The sequence below is a fragment of the Cricetulus griseus genome, chromosome 3, assembly GCF_003668045.3.
Source record: "Cricetulus griseus strain 17A/GY chromosome 3, alternate assembly CriGri-PICRH-1.0, whole genome shotgun sequence".
Taxonomy (NCBI): Eukaryota; Metazoa; Chordata; class Mammalia; order Rodentia; family Cricetidae; genus Cricetulus; species Cricetulus griseus.
In genome coordinates this window covers 223,792,555-223,815,321 of record NC_048596.1, presented here as the reverse complement: position 1 = coordinate 223,815,321, position 22,767 = coordinate 223,792,555, and the positions used below count along the sequence as shown (strand labels likewise).

The following is a 22,767-nucleotide window of genomic DNA, read 5'->3' as shown; positions in this document are numbered from 1 at the left end:
TACTGATTTAATGGCTAATAATAGTCACTAACATGGAACTTTGCATCTGAATTCTTGTTTCTTCTAGAGTCTCAATAAGATATTTGTAATGATGGACACTCCTTGAAGTGTTAGTTATTGCCTCCCAGAGGGATACCCTGGCTGTGAAGCATTCATTGCTGAGCATGCCTTCCTCTAAAGACAGCCATTTCTACCCCAGACTTCCCATATATTCTTTTACTCTTTCTCTGCAAACAGAGGAGAGGAAATTTGTGGTACAAACCCTCTCAGTGTATGTTTTCTTGGAGCTTCTAGCCACCAAGAGATGCTCTCCCTACCTTTGGCTCTATACTTGTCTAAAGTATATCAAAGTAAAATCATAGAATGAAAGTCTGTGGGAAGCTTTATATTTTATTTCTAAACATACAAATTAGATATTTGACATAAACACAAAGGGTGTGAAATGCCCAAGTATTGAAAGATGTTATATTTTCTTCTTTATATTGTCTACTGTCCATGTGTATAACCAGATGTATGAACCCATTGCTCAGGCCAAAAGTTCTCAGTGTTTTGCTGCTTTTATTATCCAGTGTCAACTCTGGACACGTTGTTTGGTTTAACTCTAAAACTACTGCATACTAAACTATGTGCCCCAAATTTTTCGTGATCTCAAAAATCAAGGAGGTTTGGGGTATCCTTATTACTACAATAAAAAGACGTTAAATATCATTTTGATGAAGCTGTATGGGATAGCAGGTAAAGTAAGCCACAGCTGGGACCAAGTACTCACATGAATGAGCCTATGGGAAACATTTCTTAGACACATCACCACATTCCATTCCCTGGCCTTCAAAAGTTCATGACCTTTCATAATGCATAATGTATTTAGTCCATCTTCAGAAGTCCCTTAGTCCTTAAAATCTCAACACTGTTTAGAAGTTCAAAGTCTGTTTTGAGATTCAAAGCAGTCTCTTAACTGTGACTCCTATAAAACCAAAAATTAAATTACATACTTCCAACATAAAGTTGGAAAATTCCAAAAGGGAGGAATGGGGACATACTAAGGAAATATTAGATCAAAGCAAGACTAAAACCCATCAGGGAAAATACAGAATCCTGTAGCTCCGTGTCCAGTATCTAGGGCTTTAGTTTGAAAGAGATTAGATGTCTCAGTCCTATAGCTTTGCTGTAAAATATAACATACATCTCTTTTTTTGAGCTGATTCTACACCTTGTATTCAGATTTCTTTGACAGATGTCTCCTGCCTCTGACATCTCCAACATCTTGTAGTCTTCACTGCAACCAGTCTTCACTTTCACAACTTCATGTAATGGCCCATTAGGGCCTTCTCAAAGGACTCCAGCACTGCCACATGTTGCCTGGCTTCAGCTTCTCTCTAAACTATGGGGGGCAGTGCCATCTGGATAAACTGCCAAGTTAACTGCCAGCTTGAGATGAACCCCTTGTACCATTTGACTGAATTATCAGCAGTTTTTCTGTGTTGAAGCAGTTGCTTTCTATGAGCCCCTTTGGCTTTCTCCTTTCTTAAGTTGTAAGTCTTAGCTAGATAGAGTCTTCCTGAGGGCACCTTTCCTATTGTTCCAGTGCAGAGCAGGAGGCCTCTACTTTCTGGCCCCACTCCCCTTAACAATCACAGTCTCTCCTTTAGCACATGCCTTAGCTGAAACATTAAGCTTCCTAGTGTTGTTTCTATTCAACCTATACATTTTTAATTTCTTCCCCATTTGCTGTTTTTCATTGTAGACCTGCATAAGAGTTATTAGTAATAACCATGCCAAAGATTCAACATTATGCTGATTTGAAATCTCTTCTACCAAAGAAATTAGGCCATGACTATTTTATTTATTTATTATGGAAACAAGATTTCTTTATGCAGCCCTGACTGGCCTAGAACTCACTATGTAGAGCAGGTTGGCCTTGAACTCACAGAGATACACTTGCTTCTTCTTTTCTAAGTACTGGGATTAAACACCCAACAGTCCATTTCTTTTTCATTTATCCTCAAAATTTCTCAGAACATACACAGAAAACAGTCGGATTCTTTGCCAAAATATCATAGAAATGGTCTCTAGCTCTGTTGCTAATAAAGTTCGTATTCCCCTATGAAACCCCTTGAGCCAGACCTTCACTACTCTCAACAATTCTAGCTTTCACACTGTCACTAGAATATGCCATTACATTCTGCTTACAACATTTAACTACTTTTCTAGTCTGAAGTTCCAAAATCTTCCACATTCCTCCAAAAAACAACATGGTCAGGTTTTTATCAGAAACAATACTATTTCTCTGTACCAGCTTCTGTATTGCTTACATCTCTGTTGCTCTGAAAAAAATACCATGACTAAAGGCAACTTAAGGAAGAGTTTATTTGGGCTTATAGTGTCAGAGGGAGAGTCCATAAGGTTAAGGAAGGCATGATGGTAGGAGATCAGAGCAAACTCAAGCACACATAGAAAACAAAGTGAACCGGGAAGTGAAGTGAGCTTAGGAACTCTTCATAGCTCACCTCCAGTAGCATATTTACTCCAGTAAGGCTCCATGTCCTGAAAATTTCATAACCTTCCCAAAAAGTGCCAGGTGCCAGATGCATGAGCCTATGGGGGACATTTATCAAACTCCCACAGAGTTCATAAAGAGCTTGGCATAATACCTGGCACACCAGAAAAACTCAGTTTGCTATGTTATGCTAATGCTAAATTAGCAGCATAGTCCACAAACAGATGTTTTGTTTCATTCTAAGTGGCCAGTCTAGCATGCCTCGACTGCTCACAGTACAGTATAAGCTCATATACAGGCTAAGGATCCCCAAACCTGCCTGTGGGATGAATTCTCCTTTTGCCTTCATTTTCTAAATTTCTTATTAGAAAAGTCAAAACATGAGAACAGACTTACAATTATATTTCAAAAACTCTTATTATGGGAGCTCAAATAGAACTTTGCCTTTCATAGATCTGAACAGCTTATATAGTTCCCTTTGAACCTAACTTGGGATCAGAAGAAATATATGCTTTTCTAACTCAAATCATAAGTGGTGCAGCCTTTTCTGATTCCTCATGGCATTTTTGACAGGTAAGCATAGTTTCAGAACCATAAAGAACACAAAGATTTCTTTGGTTCAGATGCTCTGAATAGCTCCTATAGCAGTGAAAGAAGTATAACGAGCTCTAATTGCACTTTTATTGAGTTTGCTGACATTTATGTATAGCACAAAAGACTCATCACAGCTAGACAGTTACTGTTTTCATTATCTGTGTGCTCAGATTCTGAAATTTTGTATTTTCTGAGCAAGGACTGCTAATCACAGATCAGTTAGTTATGGATAAGTGAATTCAAGCAAAAAAGTCACCCTTTGAATCACTAGCCATCTACAGTCTGATATGGAGAATCTCTAGTGAGACCAGAAATGTTAGATGCTTGTACACCAACCCTGTACTGTTGCATCTTAGATGAATGGGCTTCCAAAACCTCTGTGGCCTCCTTTAATCCACCATTCAAATAACTATAATTTAATCTCTGTCCTCTATCACATTTATTCTACTCCACAGCATTTTGTTTGCTGTGCTACTATATCAGATGTGCAAGGGGAAGAATAAAAAATACCATTCTAGATAAGTAATCATTGATGGGCGTTTAATAAGAACACTTTTAAAATACTCAGGCATCAAGAAAATTCTAGTTTTTGTTATTTTCCACTGCAGAAAATTGAGTAATGGTACAAAAATTTTTTTGAGGAGGTATGGTTATAAGTACTCTTGTTAACTAGCATAAGCATAGCTCCTTTCTTCCATTCTATATATCATAGATTTTTCTATAGCATCCAGCTTTCAGTCTTCAATCAGCTTTTAGTTCTCTTTCTACAAAATAGAAGGCGCCAGCTATGCAAGATTGAAAGGCAGTTGTTGAAGCTAAACTACTATGAGTGATAACAAAAGCATTAGCTTACCTCTTATGGGTCTCATTGGCTAGAGCCAGGATTGACTGTTGTCATGCTTCTTGTTGTCAAGGAAGAAAGTGTCTAGAAAGAACACAGAAAACATCTTGTTTTAACTTTCCAACTGTACATGTTGAGGGACCTTAGTTCCTAGACTCCAGAAATGCTAATTAAGACCTGTTTCTTTCTTAGGACCTCTGTATCCATTTGTCAAGCTCAGAGCTAGCCAATCTAATAACTTTTCATGGGAAGGTGAAAACCTTCAAAGCCACCATTAAAAGTAGGAATCACTAAGTATATTCATAAAGTCACTTTCTGATTTTCTAGAAGATGGAAAAATAATTTTGAAATTCAAAGTGGAGCCACCCGAAGATTTGGAGGCAGTAATTAAATGCCATATGTTAGCACCAACACATTGAAAAGTTGTTAATTAATTCAAGCAGCCTCAAATCCAGGTGTGACTTTGACAGATTGTATGCCAGGGTGTTAGCACAGACTTACAATTAGGGATGTTTTAAAATGACATTTCTAGACCTCTCACTTTAAGAAGTTACCCTTATACTCAAAACATTAACCCTTTCTCATTACACCATGAGAGGAAGGTTTTTATTGACCTCTGGTCTGGAAGGCCTTTGAGTTCTATTGCTGCTATTGATGAAATAAAGAACCTATCTATGCAGCACTTAATGTGTGAAAGTCCAGTCCTTGCTCAATTCACCTTATCCTGAAGCAAAATGAGATTTCCCTAAAGAGAAGGGAGCTTACTTTAGTTTTTATTTTTTTTTAATTCCTCTAAAGTACCTACCTACCAGATTACTCTGAATGCTGTAGATTGACTTCAGCGATCCATATTCTTACTGATTGACAATTAGGCATGAGCCTCACACAGAGAAAAGGAAACTAACATTTTTACTATATACCCTTTAATCCTTGCTAATAGTATATTAAAGAAAAGTTGTCTTCTTAATATCTGGTTGAGTTTATTCTTAGTGGTAACCCAGGAAATTGGGATTTCCTCTTAAATTATTCTTATTTTCATAGTACTCATCCTTTTGCGGATGAGGGTCATGGTTTAGCTTAGTCAAGATCTACATGTATAGTTTACTGCAGTACCTCCCTGGAACTCAAAATGTACAAATTGTTTTAAGCTAAGCAATGTAATTTCAAATTTATGAGTGAAACTAGAAACTAAATGAAAGTTTTGAAAAATTGCTTTTATTTTAAAGAACTAAATCAAGATGCTTTGAGGTAAGAAATATGACAGGAATTTTTATTCTCATACAGCTGCCAGCCATAGTTTGGTAGGTATAGGAATCCTAAGCAAGAAACGATAAGAACTGGAGAGCAGTGGTCTTTCCCTTACTTCTCCAACCATTTCCATGTCTCCATCGAGGGTGTGCCACATCCTCCTCACAGGGCCTCTGTGCAAAACTCTGTATTCAGGGGCCAGCCCACAGGTACCCTCTATCATACAGGTGGGGAGACTATAAAGGCTCCTTGTCAAGGGATCTGGAATTGCTGAAGCTTGATGCTCTAGACCACTTAGATTTGTGCTAATGCACAGTACATAGTTGGTATTTCACTTGTTCTAGAAGTACAAAAAGAACAATACTTGAAAATTTTTATCTAAATAAAAGATACTTCATAGCCTACCCAGTGACTTTTAATTCTATTGATGTCCTTATCCATTGAGCTCATTCTCTGATCGTAAGTTTTTTGGGTTTTGTTGTTGTTGTTGTTGTTGTTGTTGTTGTTGTTTTGCTTTTTCAGATACACCACAGTTATTCCTAACCTTGTCCCTTGTATAAGTATCTTATTGTCCCACCCCCCACTACAGGTCTCTTCAGATTCTTTATTTTTCATCTCAGGGGGGACATTAAAAGAGCCCTAGACTTTCTCTGAGTTATCTTGGAAAGTATCCAGAGTGTAGAAGGAGATAGGAGAAGGGGGACTCTGCACACTGCTCTAGCACCCTCCATCCCAGGGCTTCGTTTAATGAAAGCATGTGGCCGGGTTGCCTTCTCTGCACTGCTAAGAGAAAGAGAAAGAAAAGGGAAGGAAAGAGAAGTTGACAAAGATGAGATGGTTATCAAGGTCATGTTTCAAATTAATGACAACACAAGAGACCAGAGTCCATAAGTCATGTTCATTGTTCTTCCCTTTAGATCTCATCTACTTCCTCTAGCTTGGAGGAATCAATCAGTAAAGCAGTAAGAATACTGGACTGGGAGTAGGGAAGTGAGTCTGTAGTCCACGTTAGACCACCTATTTCTTGAGTGACCCCTTTATGGACTCAGAAATCTGTCTTACAAATGGATGGAGTAAGTCCTTCACTTATTATGTGGAATTCTCTAAGAACTTTTATTTAGCTGCTTCATTTCCATTCTTCAGAGCTGCACCAACCAATATAATACATACATAGGGCTTTGAAATTTTAAATTAAAATGAGATGGCATTTAAAAGTCTGTTTCTCAATCATACTAGACCCTTTCAAGTGTTCAGTGAACTCACATGTCTTTGGCTATGTATGGGGCAGCACAGAGATAAGACTTTGGAGTCATTATAAAGAACTCTGCAACAGTGTTGCTTCAGGGTAAGTCATTGAATAGGAACAGCACTTCAGGAACAGATGACCCAACCCTGGAGCATCAGATCACATACCTTCACTTGAGTTCCACTGGCACCAGGACTCAAGATCCAGAATACTGTGTACATGTAAATGAGACTCTGCCCTATAAAGGACTTTAAAAAAAAAGAAGTAACTACCACCTAAACAGCAATGGCAAGAAGTTAATACAGATTCAATAACAAAAGTCACACAGTGACTTGTAGCAGAGCCTAAGCCAGTCTTGGAGGTGTATGGCTATCTCTCTCCTCCCCCACCCACATTTTTAATTCTCAGGAATACATTAAATCAAAGCAACAGAAGATAAGCATGTCTTATCTCTAAGAGCACTAATATCTTTAAAAAGGGCCTGTCTCTTAGAATGGCTGCAAACATTGTCCTGAAATCAGCTGTAATTTTGCCTTATAGGCTAATACTGTGAGCAAATATTATAAGCTAAATATAGGTCAAATATTGTGAGCAAAAAAAAAATGGAGATTTGGGGGGAACCTCCCAGATCTGAAGAAAAACCTGTCTAGTCTTTCCCTCTCTGTGTCTAAAGTGTGTACAATGTTATGATACCCAAAATGTATCTCCATTCCATGAGAAACCTAGCTCCAAGTTACTGGACTAGTACAGTTTACAGTTTCCTCCTTACTCTTCTGTTTCTGGTTTTGCCAAGGTTGGGGCTTTCAGAGATGATTCTCAAGGAACAGCAACAACTTTCTCCTCTAGAATAGACTGCCACATCAGGTGTCACCAGCCTGGCTAGTTAGAAGCTGAACAGATTGTTGTTGGGGTCAGAGTGGAAGACAGACTAGATAGGATGAACTGGAGAAAGAGGGCAGATACAGGTCTACAGTGATCTCTAGGACTGCACTCATTCTCACATGGCCAAGTCTGGTTGTAATAAAGCATTGATTACAAGAAAAAAAGATGATATGGCCTTTGTTCGTTTGCTATTTTTATCTCCTAGCTGTGGAAGACCGAAAATTGTTCATAGGAATGGTTTCGAAGAAATGTAATGAGAATGATATCAGAGTGATGTTTTCTCCATTTGGCCAGATAGAAGAATGCCGGATTCTCCGGGGACCCGACGGGCTGAGTCGAGGTGAGTGTGCTCTGTGTAAAGTCTCTCTCCTTAAGTGCTAATTGGAAGTCTGTGTCACAGTCAAGGGAAATGTAGGCATCACATGCAGTAGGAGGTCAGCTTGCAGTACATCCCATGTGATCAAGTTATCCAACCTGAACTTTTCTCTGTAACCAAAATGATCATCTCATACTTCTGTAGGTGAAAAGTTCTGAGTACCAGCTCCCAGGGAATGCTGGAAGGCCACCATAACTCTGTGCCCCCCTTTTCATCCTCAAATTGAGCAAATTTGGGGGACAAGGAGAGAAGGTGGGAGATGAGAATAGATAACTCAGCTGTACTTTTCTGTTTGCCTGAACAAACATAAAAATGTGTTCCTATAATAGCCAGAAAAGCCTAGAAAGAGTGTCACTGCTCATGCAATGCAGAGCAGGTATATAATCTCAGCAACCAGACCTGCCCTGCATCTTACCAGACCTCTAGTCCACTGTCCCATCTTGTCAATGATAGAAAAATGACCTTAAGAAAATTGTAGGCTCTTCTTTTGCCACAACAACAGAAGAAAAAGCTGTGGTTTACAACCCTGAGGAATACTACAGTTTTGTAAAGCCACTGTATGAAACAGTGTGGATCACCCTTTCCATACTTGCCTCCCTCTTAACAGGACCACACACCTCCTTCCTTAAACTACACAAAGGTTGACAGTATGTGTTAACAATTGTCTGACTGCAGTTTCCCAAGTCAATCCAAAGTAGAAGTGTATATGTCAAACATTTTTCAATTTGAAGAATAAATCTTCATTTTGCAGTGCAGTTTCCATGGGGATAATTAATGAGCTACTCATTCTCAAGCTCTGGTTCTGGGCCAGGTCTGGTACCCAAACCACACATTAAAAATAAGTAGCCAGGCAGTAAATATCAAGGTGATAATGTTCATCTGTCTCACCATTCTTAACCTAATTTTAAAGCCATGGGAGGAAGTTGGGGGTTTTTTGTTTTGTTTTGTTTTGTTTTGTTTTGTCTGTTTAATCTTAGACAGAAAGCTTCATGTTGTTGGCTCCTAGACTAAAATCCCAGGGAACAAAAGTTTTACCCACATCCACCTTCAGAGTTCCCAAATGGAGGTCGTCAAGAAACTAGGACACACCAACTTTTGATTGCTATATTTTCCTCAAAAGGTGCTTTAAAGGGGTAGGGTAGGGAGAGCACTTTGCAAATTACAGTTCATTCGCTATCTGTCAATTATGAAATACTGGTAATTTAACCCTCACTTCCAGGCTGAATTTCTAAAAGCTGAAGAGGATACTGTGGCCCTTAAATAACAACAGTACCTGAGAAAAGCAATGCAGACAGCATGAAGAAAATAATTGGGTAGGGGGTGTTTTTAAATAATCAGAGTGAAGTTTACAGTAGCTCAGGTGTCAATGACTCTAACTTCCAGTTCCAGAATTTTTGATGACATGTGACCTTAGTCGATTTATTTTCCTGCTTCTATTTCTTAGTTTCCCCATTCATAGATGACAGCAGTGAATGTATATCTGACTTGCTTCTCTCACAGGACAACATTAGTAACCAGTTTCTGGCTTTTCACATGCTTACTGTCTGTATGGGTGCATAGAGACTGTGAGTGTGAAGCTGAGTGCTGGCTTTCTGTCTTCCCTCTGCTTACCTTAGCCAGCTATGGCATGACCCTCCATCTCACTGCGTCTGCTGTACAGGAGAGATGGTGAGGAACATACCAGGTATCTTTAGGTATACACTAGTATCTTCTGCCTATAAGATTTCAAAGCAGCACAACTTTCATAGGAAACAGTAGAATACTCACTGCTTACTAAGTGAGCTTAGCTAATTTGATCTGCAGTTGATTAACCAATACTTAACCCCAGAAGTAGCCTCTTCCTATACTAAGTTATGGGAGCCTTCTCATTTGTATTTTATGATGGGATGAATGTAAAGAAAAGAATACCCTCCCCATGACTGCTTTAAACAGAAAAGTAATTCTTGGTGAACTGGTGAGAATTCCCTATTGGAAAAAAGAAAATACTCATTTATAACCATTTTTTTCTGAAATACAAAGACAGACAGTGGTATGTTTTTTTCAGTTAGGACCTAGGGACTCCTGGCTTCAGGGGCCTGCTCCTTAATCCCTTGTATTTGATATAAGAACAATTCTGTTTCATGCTACTATTTTGTTCTCACTAAAGAATTTCAGTTTTCAATCATATAATAATAATAAATGCCCCCTATTAGTGGCACTTCAAATAAAAGACACATGACATTTTTCCCTCAGTATCTGTTGCTAACTCAACTGTTGAAGAGTACCTGTATATAAAATCAGAGTATAAATTACTCAGTAAGAAAGATTCTGCATTAGACTGTTTAGTAATGATAAAGTCCAGTGATTGGCCACTTACCTTTCTTCTGGGTTTACCAGTTAAGCTATAAATATGAAGACAAGTAGCCTCTCCACCATCCTTCCTCTGCCACATCAGCCATTTTAGTTCCTCCCTAATAGGTAGGCATTCTGCCAAGGCTCCTCAGACATGTTGACCCAGGACACCACTCAGAAGCATAGAGGCCTGAAAACTTCCAGGGCTCATAGCTGTACCTTTCAAGCCCTATTTATACTTTCAGTTAGAGGCATTATCTTTAGGGGGAGGTGACTCACTATAACTAGTATATGTCCCAGAACAAACATCCTTAGGAAATGGTTGTAAATATCTACCTAGAAAGTACCCATCACCTGCCAGTCATATATAACTACTCAGCAAATACTTTCTCTCATCCATGCAAAGGACAGTATGCCCAAATCTAAGGAGGCCTTTCCTCCACTGGGAACTTTCTGTTGACTCTCTTATTTTGGAAAGCATGTTGCTGATCACTTTCAAACAACTTCATATCAATAGTTACATCATTCTGCAAGGACAGCTGCACTTCTCAGGTACCTGGACAGCTAGGTCTCCATGAGAAAACTACTAGCCACCATGGCCCGTGCATGGCATTTCCAGTGAGATAGTTACTCTCAAAAGCAAAGCTTGAGGTTTCTAAACCAAATGTATATATTTGACAGTGTCACTTTAGGATGTTGAGCTCCTAAAATAAACATGTTCTCACTGATCCATACAGTCAGAAAGTAAGGTTATTGAGATCTAACCTGTGGGATTTTCTGCACAGTGGCAGTTGAGTATATATAACTAGGAGTCAGTGAAAAAGTTGATTTTGTTTTTCTTTTCCACAAACTGTAGTCAAATCTTCATTACCATTTAAGGTAACTTTCTTTCTGCCTGCTCTAAGAGTATTCCAGCTGTGTTCCAACATTCCCCTGCCTAAACCCTTGACAAATGAATGTTTTCAGGGAAGAGCACAGACTGGGTTTAGGAGTTAAATCCTTGTTTGTCCCTTGTTGTATTCAAGCAGTATATTAGGATAGGGTTTTTGACTGTTCAGACAGGTATGTGAAGAAGACTGTTTTGTTCACAGTGTAGTCCTGTCCACACAGTACCTAAACATTCATCTTAATGGAAAAATTTCATCATATGTCCCTTGGAATACTGACTACATTTTGCCATCTTGTTCAAAATAGTCTTCTAGAAAATCTCATCATAGAAATGAGATTTTTGCCAGTTGCTAAGTGGGTCCTAGTCTGTACCCAAATTCAGATGCCATAAATGAATGATTGATGTGTCAATGCCAGTTTTTAGTAAATTAATCCAACATTCCCTATGATATATTAGATTACTAATGCATGTGCCCAATTATTATGCTGTACTATGTGTTTGATCATTCCTGCCAGTACTAAAAAGATACAGCAAGGAAAATTGGCTGCATTAATGTCTTTGTTAGGTGATGATTCATTTATAAGTAAGTTTTCCATAGTTTGAAGTCTCCTTCAGGCTGCACAATAATTTAGAATCATGTTTCTTCTATTTGAGATACAGCAGGCCATCACAAAAAACTAAGACCCTGGCATCATTCATGCTTTTAAAAGTACTTCTAGCTTTGGGGTTTTTTTTAGTTTTTGCTTTTTAGTGTGAAGCAAGAATTCATCTAGTTCTGTAAAATTGTCTTGGTAACTGGGATAAGAGCTAGAACCCCTGAGTTAAGATGCCTTTTCACTGCGTGCTGGTGGCACACTCCTTTAATCCCAGCACTCAGGAGGCAGAAGCAGGCAGATCTCTGTGCTCAGGGCCAGCCTGATCTATAGAGCAGAAACCAAAACAGCCAGTGCTACACAGAGAAACATCTCAAAAAAAGAAAGGAAATAGGGGTGGGGGAAGAGATGCCTTTTCAATGGAAATGGCAAGGGTGATAGATGTGTTCCAAGAACCCTCTATGATAGGGCTTTGAGCTTTCTTTAGATTCTGTCTGTAGGAAGAAATCACTTTGTGAAACCTTTCTCCAGTCAATCTTCTGTTTTAGCAGCAAGAAGGCAACCTCACTGAAATAGGAATTCCACTCCTCATTCCTATTAGTAATCTCTGATATTCTGAAAGTGGACACAGTAATTGCAAGCTAAACTACAGGTTAGCCACAAAAAGATTTTTTTTCTGTTATATTTATTTGGCAGTTTTAAGACAGTCATATGTATAAATGCTACCATATCCAAACCAAAAATAAAAAAATACATAGTGTCATTGTTTTAATACTTATATTCTTCTCCTCCAGTCTAATTTCTCCAGCATTGAGGTCAGTTACCAGAGTACTAGTTGCCTAGATAGTACATTTCCTAAATAGTTAAGGGCTGACACCACAAAATCAGAGGTGCTATCCTGTCAAGACTCAGTCAGTGCCACTGCATGCAGAAGAAAGGACCAGTTAGGATATAAGATACTTCTGCCTAATAGAAAGCCTTCTCGTTCTGTTATAGAAAAGGCCAATTTTAATAGTAGAACTCTTAGGACCTGTGTTGGTGAAAAGCCACACATCAGAAACCAAGAACTGGAGCCACTGCTGTGCTTGTACTTGTGTTGAAAAGAAAATTAAAATCTATCCATACAACTGCCACAACTTCTCCTGATTTAGAAAAATTACAAAGGTTAACAATCGTTACTATCCCAAAAAAGTAGTTGACTCCTAAGTTACTAAACTTCGTCCAGAGTTTCACTGATAGTAAAATTTCTCACCATGTATTCCCACTTTATAAATGACACAGTAGGTTTTTTTTTTTTCCTAAGTAATTGAGCACAGCACACAGTACAGACCTTGACAAAAGCCCCTAAGGAGACAGTGTCTCTCTTCCTGCATTACTGCCAGTAAGTTGAAAAGGTTAAAGAAGTCATCACATTTGTCAGATCATTTTTTGAATAGGTTAGAATTAGAAGCATTGCTTGAGCTTTTAATTGCAGGCTTCTTAAATAAGAGGGCAGTGGGTTGAGTTGATAGAGATTTTATTGTGCTGCTAATTACTTTATCTTTCTCCCAAAGTTACTTACAAGTTACTTGTGTGAAATTGTGATAAATACATAAACTGTGCCTTATTGATTCTTATTGATATTTTACATGTTTTTTATGCATTTTAACCTCCATTTGGAAACTGTCAGTTTGGCACTCATTCCTAGTTAATAAGAGAAAATGAAGTGAATAGAGCAATTTTTGTGACTATTAAAGCAAAATTTATATGCTTTCAAACAACCTCTGCTAGATGATTTCCTTTGGACTCCATATTATAGTTCCAAGGCAAGAAGTCAAAAAATTAAAATCTCTTAGTCTCATTTTGTCTGTAATTTAAGTGATGATCATAAAGTTTTAAGGAGATATTAGTTTGAAACAGTTGGTAAACTTGAGAGTATAATTTTAAACCTCAGAATCAATATGGAAGCCAATGGAGGCACTGTCAACTATCTCACATGCTATTTTACACACATGGTCTAGATGCCTTAGAGAAGGCCATTGTTTTCATTGATGACAGAAGCTGCAGTCATGTCTGGGTACATGCAACATGTTTAAATAGTTGGCTTTGTCTGATGCTGCTCTGTCATAGAACTACATGTAACAGCTCAGTACTCATAATAGCTAGACTTCTTTCCTACTTCTTAAGACCTGCTCAACTGGTGGAGGGTATGGAATGACCTTCCAGTGTACTGGGAATATTAAAGATTATAGAATGCTGCAAAAAATATGCATTTGCTTACTTTCATTACTGGATGTCATTGTGCATGGGGATCATGGACAGGCAGGCACTGCTTTCTCTTAATGCTGTTTGATTAAAAGGCACTACAGCAGTATTAACTTGATATTCTTACCAGGTATACAATGCAGGACAAAAGAAGAAAATGTATTTTATGACTCACAAATTGCTTTACATAAACCAAACAATCTTCTGGATGTTTGAATGTAGAATGTTCTATTTTGTTTATTGGCCACAGGGGCAACAATCTTACACTGTTGATGCCAGAATTCTGCTTTCATGCATCTGCTCTGAAATGACAATAGGCTTCAGCCTCTCAGTGTTTAGATCTGCTTCATTTGGAAATCTTTTAAGTAGTAATAATAATGTTCTGAGGAAATTGGGTGGAACACTAAATTATTCGCTGATACCTAAGTTCAAACTGTGCAAGGCAAAAGAAGCTGAAAATCAATGCACTTTTAAAGTCATTAGAGATCATAAATGAAATAAGTCTGTATTGCTTTAGCTAAGCTTTAGTGTGCTCTGGTATTATTATAAAATCAGCCTAAATCTGCATTAATTTCACAGCCTTTTTCTCTAAGAAGCCCAAGGGGTACATGATGAATAAAATGTAAATTCCACAAGGCAGTATTTTTATTAGTACAAAGGGTGATGAGCCATGTAGTTCAAGCAGTGACCTGCGTGGTGGCCAGTATGGCTATCAGAAGCAGGAACCAGCACTACAGATGTAGTTATTTTATGGCACTAGATAAAATAAAAACAGAAAGCTTTACAGGTCTCATAGTAGATGTTCAGAGAAATGTACATTGTCTTGTGTGTGTTAAACTTTAGGTCAAATCTCTGATTCCTTTCAGAAAGTTACAACTTCCAAAGTCATGAAAATTTTTTGAACAATTACAGTTTTTATAATTTATTTTAATTGCGCTGTTGAATTTTCTGAGTAATAGTTTGTTTTGTCGCTAATTAGTAATTACTACTTTGTAATGGATTTAGTATATTTGTTTACATTTGAATAGCATCAATTTCTATTAATATATGTTTTTAACTGTCCAAAATGAATTTGACATATTTATTAACATTTTGAGATCTTGAAATTTATTTGCTTATTTACCCTTGGTGTGATGAATTCCTTATTTACTTATTAAAATTCAGTGATAGATTTTGAAATACAGCACCCTGGTGTGCGCATGCTATCAGCCAAGGAGAAGATAGAAAGTAGCCCACTTTTGACTTAGGAAATGCAAGTTACCTTTTGCTACTTTCAAATCTTGTAGCTTGAGGGAAAAAAAAAGTACACAACATGCTCCCTATGTCCCTTTAAAAAAAAAAAAAGCTGATGAATATATTGTTCTGCTTTGGTCGGATTAGCAATTCAGCACTGTGAATAAAAAGCAAAATGAGATGAAACCAAAGAGAGAAGCTGTTTATTTTTATGTACTACTGAGAACAGTGTCGTCTTGTGGCAGTTCTCGTAGACTGTGTTGGTTTAACAAGCGTCCAACCCTTTTGTCTTGTTGTTTTTGTCTTTCCTGCTCCCTGTCCCCTTGTTTCCCACAGGCTGTGCGTTTGTCACATTTTCTACAAGGGCAATGGCACAGAATGCAATCAAAGCCATGCATCAGTCTCAGACCATGGAGGTACTGTATCATCTGCCCTTTCTTTGTTTTCTTTGTGCAAATGATGGGGAATGGTAAAGCAATTCTCTCCTGTGTGGATTGTTCACATGACAATCACAGATTTAAACTTTCACCATTTCGCTTTTCATTCACTCATATTCATCCTCCTCTCTCTTTCTCTTTGTTTCTCTCCTCACTCCCTTCCCCTCTTCTCTCCTTCCACTTGCATTTCCCCCTAATGACTTGAAAAGCACTTTAGTGAAACCTTCCACTTGCCCTACAGCTGTCTTTTGAGCCTTTTATTGGAGTAACACAGGTCCTGAAATGTGAGGCACTTGGGCACAATGTCATTCTGGACCTAGAGGATTGAATACATATCCCACAGCAGGGTTGGTATGGGCTAAGCTGAACAACCCCCACCTCAGATTGCTGCTATAATAAATCATTTGACTAAAGAATTATTTTTCATCTCGGGAATATTGAAGAAAGTTAATAATTCGTCTATTTAACAATGAAATGCTAATTTTCAGTCTCCTGAAAAAATCAGATTGGTCCTTTTTACTTAAAAGTGAACAACAAAGAAATGCATGGGCTCAAATCCAATCTCTTAAGAGGTTGTGACTTGAACAAGAGAATCAGCAATGTGAAATATGCCACAGGTGGAGACGCACGGCTCTCTGTACTCAGTCTGTGATTTGGGTCGTGGCCTTTCAGAATTTTGCACAAGAACATTCCAAAAGTGACATGCCATCACTTACTCTTCTGTATGGTCTGATAGGGCCATTTGAGAGTGCATGTGCTGCTGTGTTATGTACACCGTATCTGTGTATGGGTGATTTCTCCAGAGGTGGTGGCCTTGTGGTGTTATCTGAAGCTGTGTTTTTCTATTTGAACAAAAATACTTTCAATTTTATTTAATGTGCAAAAATAATTGTTTGAGCTTCTTTTAAAAATCCCCTTGTGATTGGGGTTTTAATTTTGGGGTTTTTTGTTTGTTTGTTTGTTTGTTTGTTTTTGTTTTGCAATGCTGCATCTTCCAAAGCATGCTGGGAGCTAAGTGATCATTATGCGTCATGTTTTATTGGAAACTTCTATATATTCATTCAGAAGGTGGGTGGAAAGGGTGGGAGACATGTGCATGGCATTGTCATTAAGTGTTTACTGTACTTTTTTGGGTTGTGACACCAGCATTGCAAAGCCTATTGTCTATTTTGAAAATTTATTTTGACTTTGATATTCCTAACATATATAATTAATGTGTTTTCCTTGCAGTGCAGTGCATTTTTAAGACAATTCCACCACCCCACCTGAAGGCAAGCTCGGGTGAAAATCAAACATGATAGGAAATAATAAGCAGGATTCCAATCTTTCATACCATGCAGTTACATTCCTGATATTTTGACTTCCCCTTTCTTGTAGGCTGCTCCAGACTGGTGGATTTTCAGCTGTTTTTCAACTTAGACATTAAAATGAAAGTGCTACTAAGAAAACAGTCCTCATATGTACTTATTTACCTACATGCATTTAACTATTTTTGTTTCTTATAATTGAGAGACTTATACCAAAACTCATCTGCCCTTAGATAAGGTTTTCAATTTCTCTTGACACTTAAAAGTGCTGCCATCTCCAAATGAGTTCATAGAGAATGATGGTATGGTCTGAGTCTCTCATTCTACTGCAAAGAGCTCAAGACACAAGGCAGAACTGGGCATGAACCAAAACCAAAGTGCAGGAAGCTTTTATGTGGAAAAAAACACTATATAAGGCTGGCATAGGTTATTTTTAAGATTTCTATTGTGATTCCATGATAGTTGGCATACTCTTTTTAAAACTGAAAACCCATGTTTAAACAAAGAATCCTCAGTTTGGTTTACAAAAATTGACCTCTAAACAGAACCATACATGCCATGCAGTTCTACTAAAATCATACAGTTGCTTGATTTTTAACTAATTACATTATTTTCAGGACTTTGGTACACATCTTTAAGTAAGACAGTATTTTTAACTTAAATTGATATGAATGTTTGTTCAAAGATTTGCTTTTAAACATGCATAGAGCATCTATTTCCCCATTTTCCTCTACACTAGGTCCACTAGTTTTTCTTTCATGACTTAAACAGGTCACATTTAAAGCTATAGTTATTTACCTGATTTTATGCCTTTTTCACATTTAAGAACAAGAAACCAGTAAGTGTACTATTAGGAGAAGATGCTGTCATTCGTTATGGAACACATTTGATGCAGCAGTAGAACTTCTCCATGCAAAACTTCTCTGTGTTATTTTCATCTTTAGAATATTTTGCTCTCATTTAAGAAGTAGTAAAGTACTAGAATATGGAGCAGATAAAGAAAAAGGCATATTGGATTTTTTAATGGTGGAAATGTTACAATAAATGTAATGTATTGACCTTTAATGTTCTGTACCATGACTCTGCTTAACAGAGCTATAGGTTGGTAGACTAGAAGTTCTACACCGAAACAGTCACCTCACTTTTCTCACTTTCTTAAATAACAGACATGATAGCCTTAATTCATAGTAAAATTCCCAGTAACTACCCAAAGTGATAAGGAAAGGCATGCAAATTTTAGAAAAAAAAAGAAAAATGACCCAATGGGGCTAGAAGGGAAAAGTTCATTTAAATAGGAATATATCTTTTGTGAGAGCTGTTATCACATAATAAGATTTTATTTTATCAATTGGGTAGAAATACCTTTTTCCAAAACAACACAGCAAAATGGAACAGAATGGTGATGGAATATGCTTCATGCTCTATGTCAAAGTGAAAGTTCAGGAGGGAGGGTATTTTTCTGTCGAGTTCTTACCAAGTAGCAGATGTTTCAAAAGTGTTTGGGATAGGATGATCCTGCTCAAAGTAGTAAGCTAATACTTTCCCAAAGATTATATCTAACTCAAAAATTAATTTATTTTATTACATGGCCCTTGACCATGTCTTTCTCACTATTCTTACTCCTTACCTTTTAAAGGAAATTAAAACTGAATGAAGTTTGTAGAATAGTGAAATTAATAGAGAAAAGGAACAATGTAGACTACTTCTCCTGCCATTTAAGATACATCACTCTGACTAGAAAGAATGTGCTTCTGGATCTTTGGGTTTGCTCTGGGGACTCTGGATAGAACAGAAGTGACATGGAAGGAGGAAAAGAGACCTTTTGGAAAACATGTGAATAATTTATTTGATAAGTGAATATATGTATTTTTTCATATCTCTGTCCTTCATCCATGTTCCTAAAATGAAACTCACTTCTTTCTTTCACTGTGTCAAAATTATTTTCACTGTTCCAGTGTTCAGAAATACATAACTGAAAATAAATGAATGGTAAAAAATGAGTGAGATATTTTCATTCCTATTGCGATTTCTGTCCCTTTATCCTCTATCCATATATAGAATTGGCAGACACACAGACAAGCCATCTTTAAGTCAAGCAAACCATTAAGTTTAATTAAAGATAAGGTCTTAGTCTTGAAGGAAGTCCTGGAAAGTTGAAGGAAGACACATGAAGAGAGAAGAGAGGCAGTGTAATAACCAAACAAAAAGCAACTGGCTTCACCAACCAACAGATCCCCTTAAAGAAACCAGTGACAGTATATGGAGTTCTCTGTTGATGGTATCATTCAGAGAAGAGGGAATATCAAACCAAACCATTCCAGACCATTCTGTGTGCCCCAAGATAGTTAAGAAAGATAAATCCAATGATGACTGAATATTATAAAGGGATTCAATCAGGCTGTAACATCCTCTTCACTTTCCAATGTGTCTGACCACAGGGTTGCTCTTCACCTATCGTGGTGAAGTTTGCTGACACTCAGAAGGACAAAGAACAAAGACGCCTCCAGCAGCAGCTTGCACAGCAGATGCAACAGCTCAACACTGCCACTTGGGGGAACCTGACAGGGCTGGGCGGACTTACCCCACAGTACCTGGCGGTAAGTGCTAGAAAATGTGGGTCTCTGTGGTCTCCAAGGAGGAAAGGAATATAACTCCAAAATTGTCAAAAGCTACTTTTCCATAAGTATGCCAAAAATTTACTTTCCATACATCTTGAGTCCTGGAATTAACAAATCAGCATTAGAGCAGGTTTTTGTTAATTAAATAATTAGCATAAGAATATGCCGCATTTTACTGTGGCCAGTTGGCAACTGAGTAAAACCCAATACACTAGATTTCTAAACAGTGTTTTAAGGCATGGTAAAAAGCCTATGCTAGATAAGTGGTACTGCATGCTTGATAACTGGTCATCTGAACTTTAGATTCTAATATTCCAAGAGAGAGGGCTAAGAACTCACCAGCTGCCGGTTAGTACTAGTGGTAGTAACCTGTAGGGAGACTTCAGTGTCTGTGACTTTCCAGTGAAGCTGTTTTGATGTCCTTAATGTTTCTTTTTAGGCCAGACCCAGATCTTTGATCCATCTCTTGTATTTCTCATAGTCTCTGAGTGTTTCCTTTGTATTAGTCATTGTCTTTATTGAGATACAGTAGCCAAAATTTAAGAAGATTCCTTTCTCAAGATCTAAGCTAAACAGAATAGTGATCCCAAACATGGACTTCAGAACCTCTTACTGCAGCTACAAGTGGTAGACAGCCTTTGTAGAAACTGTCCATGTGGGCTGGGAAACTGTAAGTGCTCTGCTTCTCCACTTTATTTGCCTGTTTGGAAACCTCAGCTCCATACTACATGTGTATTAATTAAGTTTAACTTTGTGATTTTGAGATTTTATTTTATTCTAGCCTGAGAGTTTTAGCAAGAACATATTCATGCCCTAACTCTGCCATTTCACATTTTAACTGTGTCTCTTAGGCACATATCATCCATGGGCTTTACTCTGCAGCAGAAGTAAAACAAAACATGTCTGTTTTGTAAGACATCTTCCCTACTGCCTTAGAAGGGGAGATGAGGAAAGTGGACTCAAGGGGGGCAAGTGCCTTTACCTAGATCATATAGCTGCTAATGTCTATGGGCCTTCAGCTACCTAAGTTCTCAGCCTTTATCACCACCACTTCTACCCTCTAAAGCAGCTAGGGTATGGGAGAGGGGGGGAATATGCTTTTCCTGTCTTTGTCTAGGCCAGTAAAAGATATGGTTACTATCATTTTCTAGATATTTCTCTATTTTATTCTTAATGATATCATGGATAGTTTTGCCGGGTGTCTTTCTTAAATCTACATATATGTTGCCATGTTTTATTACTAATCTGTGGTTTGTTGATTTTATTTTCAAAAGAGAATCAAAACTGCCCTGTTTTCCCTCCCCCAATGTTTCGCTTTCTTTCTCTTTTCCAGAAGTATTCAGTATTCTAATTGTTTTTTTAACCTTTCTTTTAATTTTTGGGACTATAATTAAAACATTTCTCCCTTCCCTTTCTTTCCTCTAACCCCCTCCAATATATCCCCCTTTCAAATTTATAGCCTCTTTTTTTTTTTTACTATTATGGTATGTAAATGTATGTATAGGCACATACATATATATTCCTAAATATAACCTGTTTTTCCATATAATGCTACCTGTATTATGTTTTGAATGCTGTTTGTTTGGCACTGGACAACCAATTGGTGTGTTCTTCGATAGGAAAAACCTCCTCTCCAGCCGGGTGTTGGTGGCACGCGCCTTTAATCCCAGCATTCGGGAGGCAGAGGCAGGCAGATCTCTGTGAGTTCGAGACCAGCCTGGTCTACAAGAGCTAGTTCCAGGACAGCCTCCAAAGCCACAGAGAAACCCTGTCTAGAAAAACCAAAAAAAAAAAAAAAAAAAAAAAAAAAAAAAAAAAAAAAACCTCCTCCTCTCCCAGCTTTCCTCAGTTGCCTCTAGTTTTTTATGTAAGGTTGAGACCTCATGGGTTTTGCTTCATCCAGTTTGACATGTCTATTGGTGTCATCCTTGTTCAGTTCATGTTCTGGCAGTCATGTTTGTAAGATCTTATAGTAGCTAGACAACCCTACAACTATACCTTTGTATTTGTGAAGTATTCTATCACTGCATTATACACGCATTTAAAAGTTTTTTAAATGTAATAAAGTTAAAATTTATGTTATTTTCACAAATTTTTTGGTTAAGGTAGTTACAGACCATCAGCTTAATTGTATTCATTCAGTGTTGACATCAAGCTTGCCTTTTTATACTTTCTGAATCCAGCTTCTTGTTCTGCCGTTTCTGAAAACCAAGACACGGGTATTTGTCTCATATTCTGACACATTTCCCTTGCTTCACAGCTTAGAGAAATCTATAGTATGTGTTCCTGTGACCACATCTGAAAATTATTTCGATAACCTGAAAGATAATAAAACAGTCTCACTTACAGAATGGCCTTTTTATAAGCTGTAAGTTTTCTCATGCCCTAATATCAGTCTGTTCTTAGCCATGCTTCTCTACTTTTTTTTTAAAGATTTATTTATTTATTTATTTATTGTGTATACAGTGTTCTGCCCACATGTAAGCCTGCATGCCATAAGAGGGCACCAGATCTCATTACAGATGGTTGTGAGCCACCATGCAGTTGCTGGAAATTGAACTCAGGACCTCTGAGCCATCTCACTCTTGTCACTTGAAAGTATTCTTGTCTGAAGGGGCTTTGGACTCTTAAGGTACTCCCTACTTCTGTGTTAAACCAGAGTCCAAGCGTGTAAATATTGGTGATTGTTTCTTGACTTTTCAAGTAGTCTGTTTACTTCAGCAGGTGTTACTAACTCCCTAAAATACCTTCAAAGCTAATTTTGCAGCTTTAATTAAAAAAGAAAATATATACTATGGAGAGCTGCCACTTTTAAGCACAAATGGATGAGAAACTCAACAAATCAAACTAAAATAAGATTTTTTTTTCAGTGCAAAACTATCTCTCTTTAATGAATGATAACTATAAGAACAGGCTCATAAATAATTTGTCAAAATTATTCCACAGCTATATGATAGCAGGAAAATGTCACCATGACTATTCTACAACATCAAAATAAGATTTTTGTGTATTAAAATGGGTAATCCCTAGGTTTTTCCCTTCTCTCTTCCTGTTTTCCTCTTCCTGTGTGTGAGAGTTTGAGAACAGACTTGTGTGTACCTAACTATATGCTTTCCCACATAGAAGCTGTATCTTTATTGATCTATCTTACCAAAAGAAGAATGTCTCTACATCTACTCAGTGTTCTACGATAGCACCTAAATTAGCCTACAGTCCAGCTGAGGTGAACAAGAACACTTCAGAACTGGAACCATGTGCCTTTACCTCGTGATACCCACTGATTCTGCACAGCAGAAAATGTATTTTTGAAAGTGGAAAATGAATATTTCACATTTTATTAATATCTTATTTAAAAATTTTGACATACCTAAAATATACAGACTCAGTGCATACCAGATAATTCCAGATTTTGACAAGTAATTTGTCTTTTT

The 22,767-nt window shown here is 37.6% G+C and overlaps 1 protein-coding gene across 4 annotated transcripts in view; it reads left to right on the top strand.

The window, feature by feature from the left end:
- The window catches only part of Celf2 (CUGBP Elav-like family member 2), a 166,782-nt gene that overhangs the window by 89,498 nt on the left and 54,517 nt on the right, over positions 1–22,767 (top strand). For all 4 annotated transcript variants that reach the window (XM_035442834.1, XM_035442836.1, XM_035442835.1 and 1 more), the window contains 3 exons: positions 7,514–7,648; positions 15,311–15,390; positions 19,157–19,315. In XM_035442834.1, the coding sequence (XP_035298725.1) occupies positions 7,514–7,648; positions 15,311–15,390; positions 19,157–19,315 (374 nt within the window). The remainder of the gene's footprint in view (positions 1–7,513; positions 7,649–15,310; positions 15,391–19,156; positions 19,316–22,767) is intronic.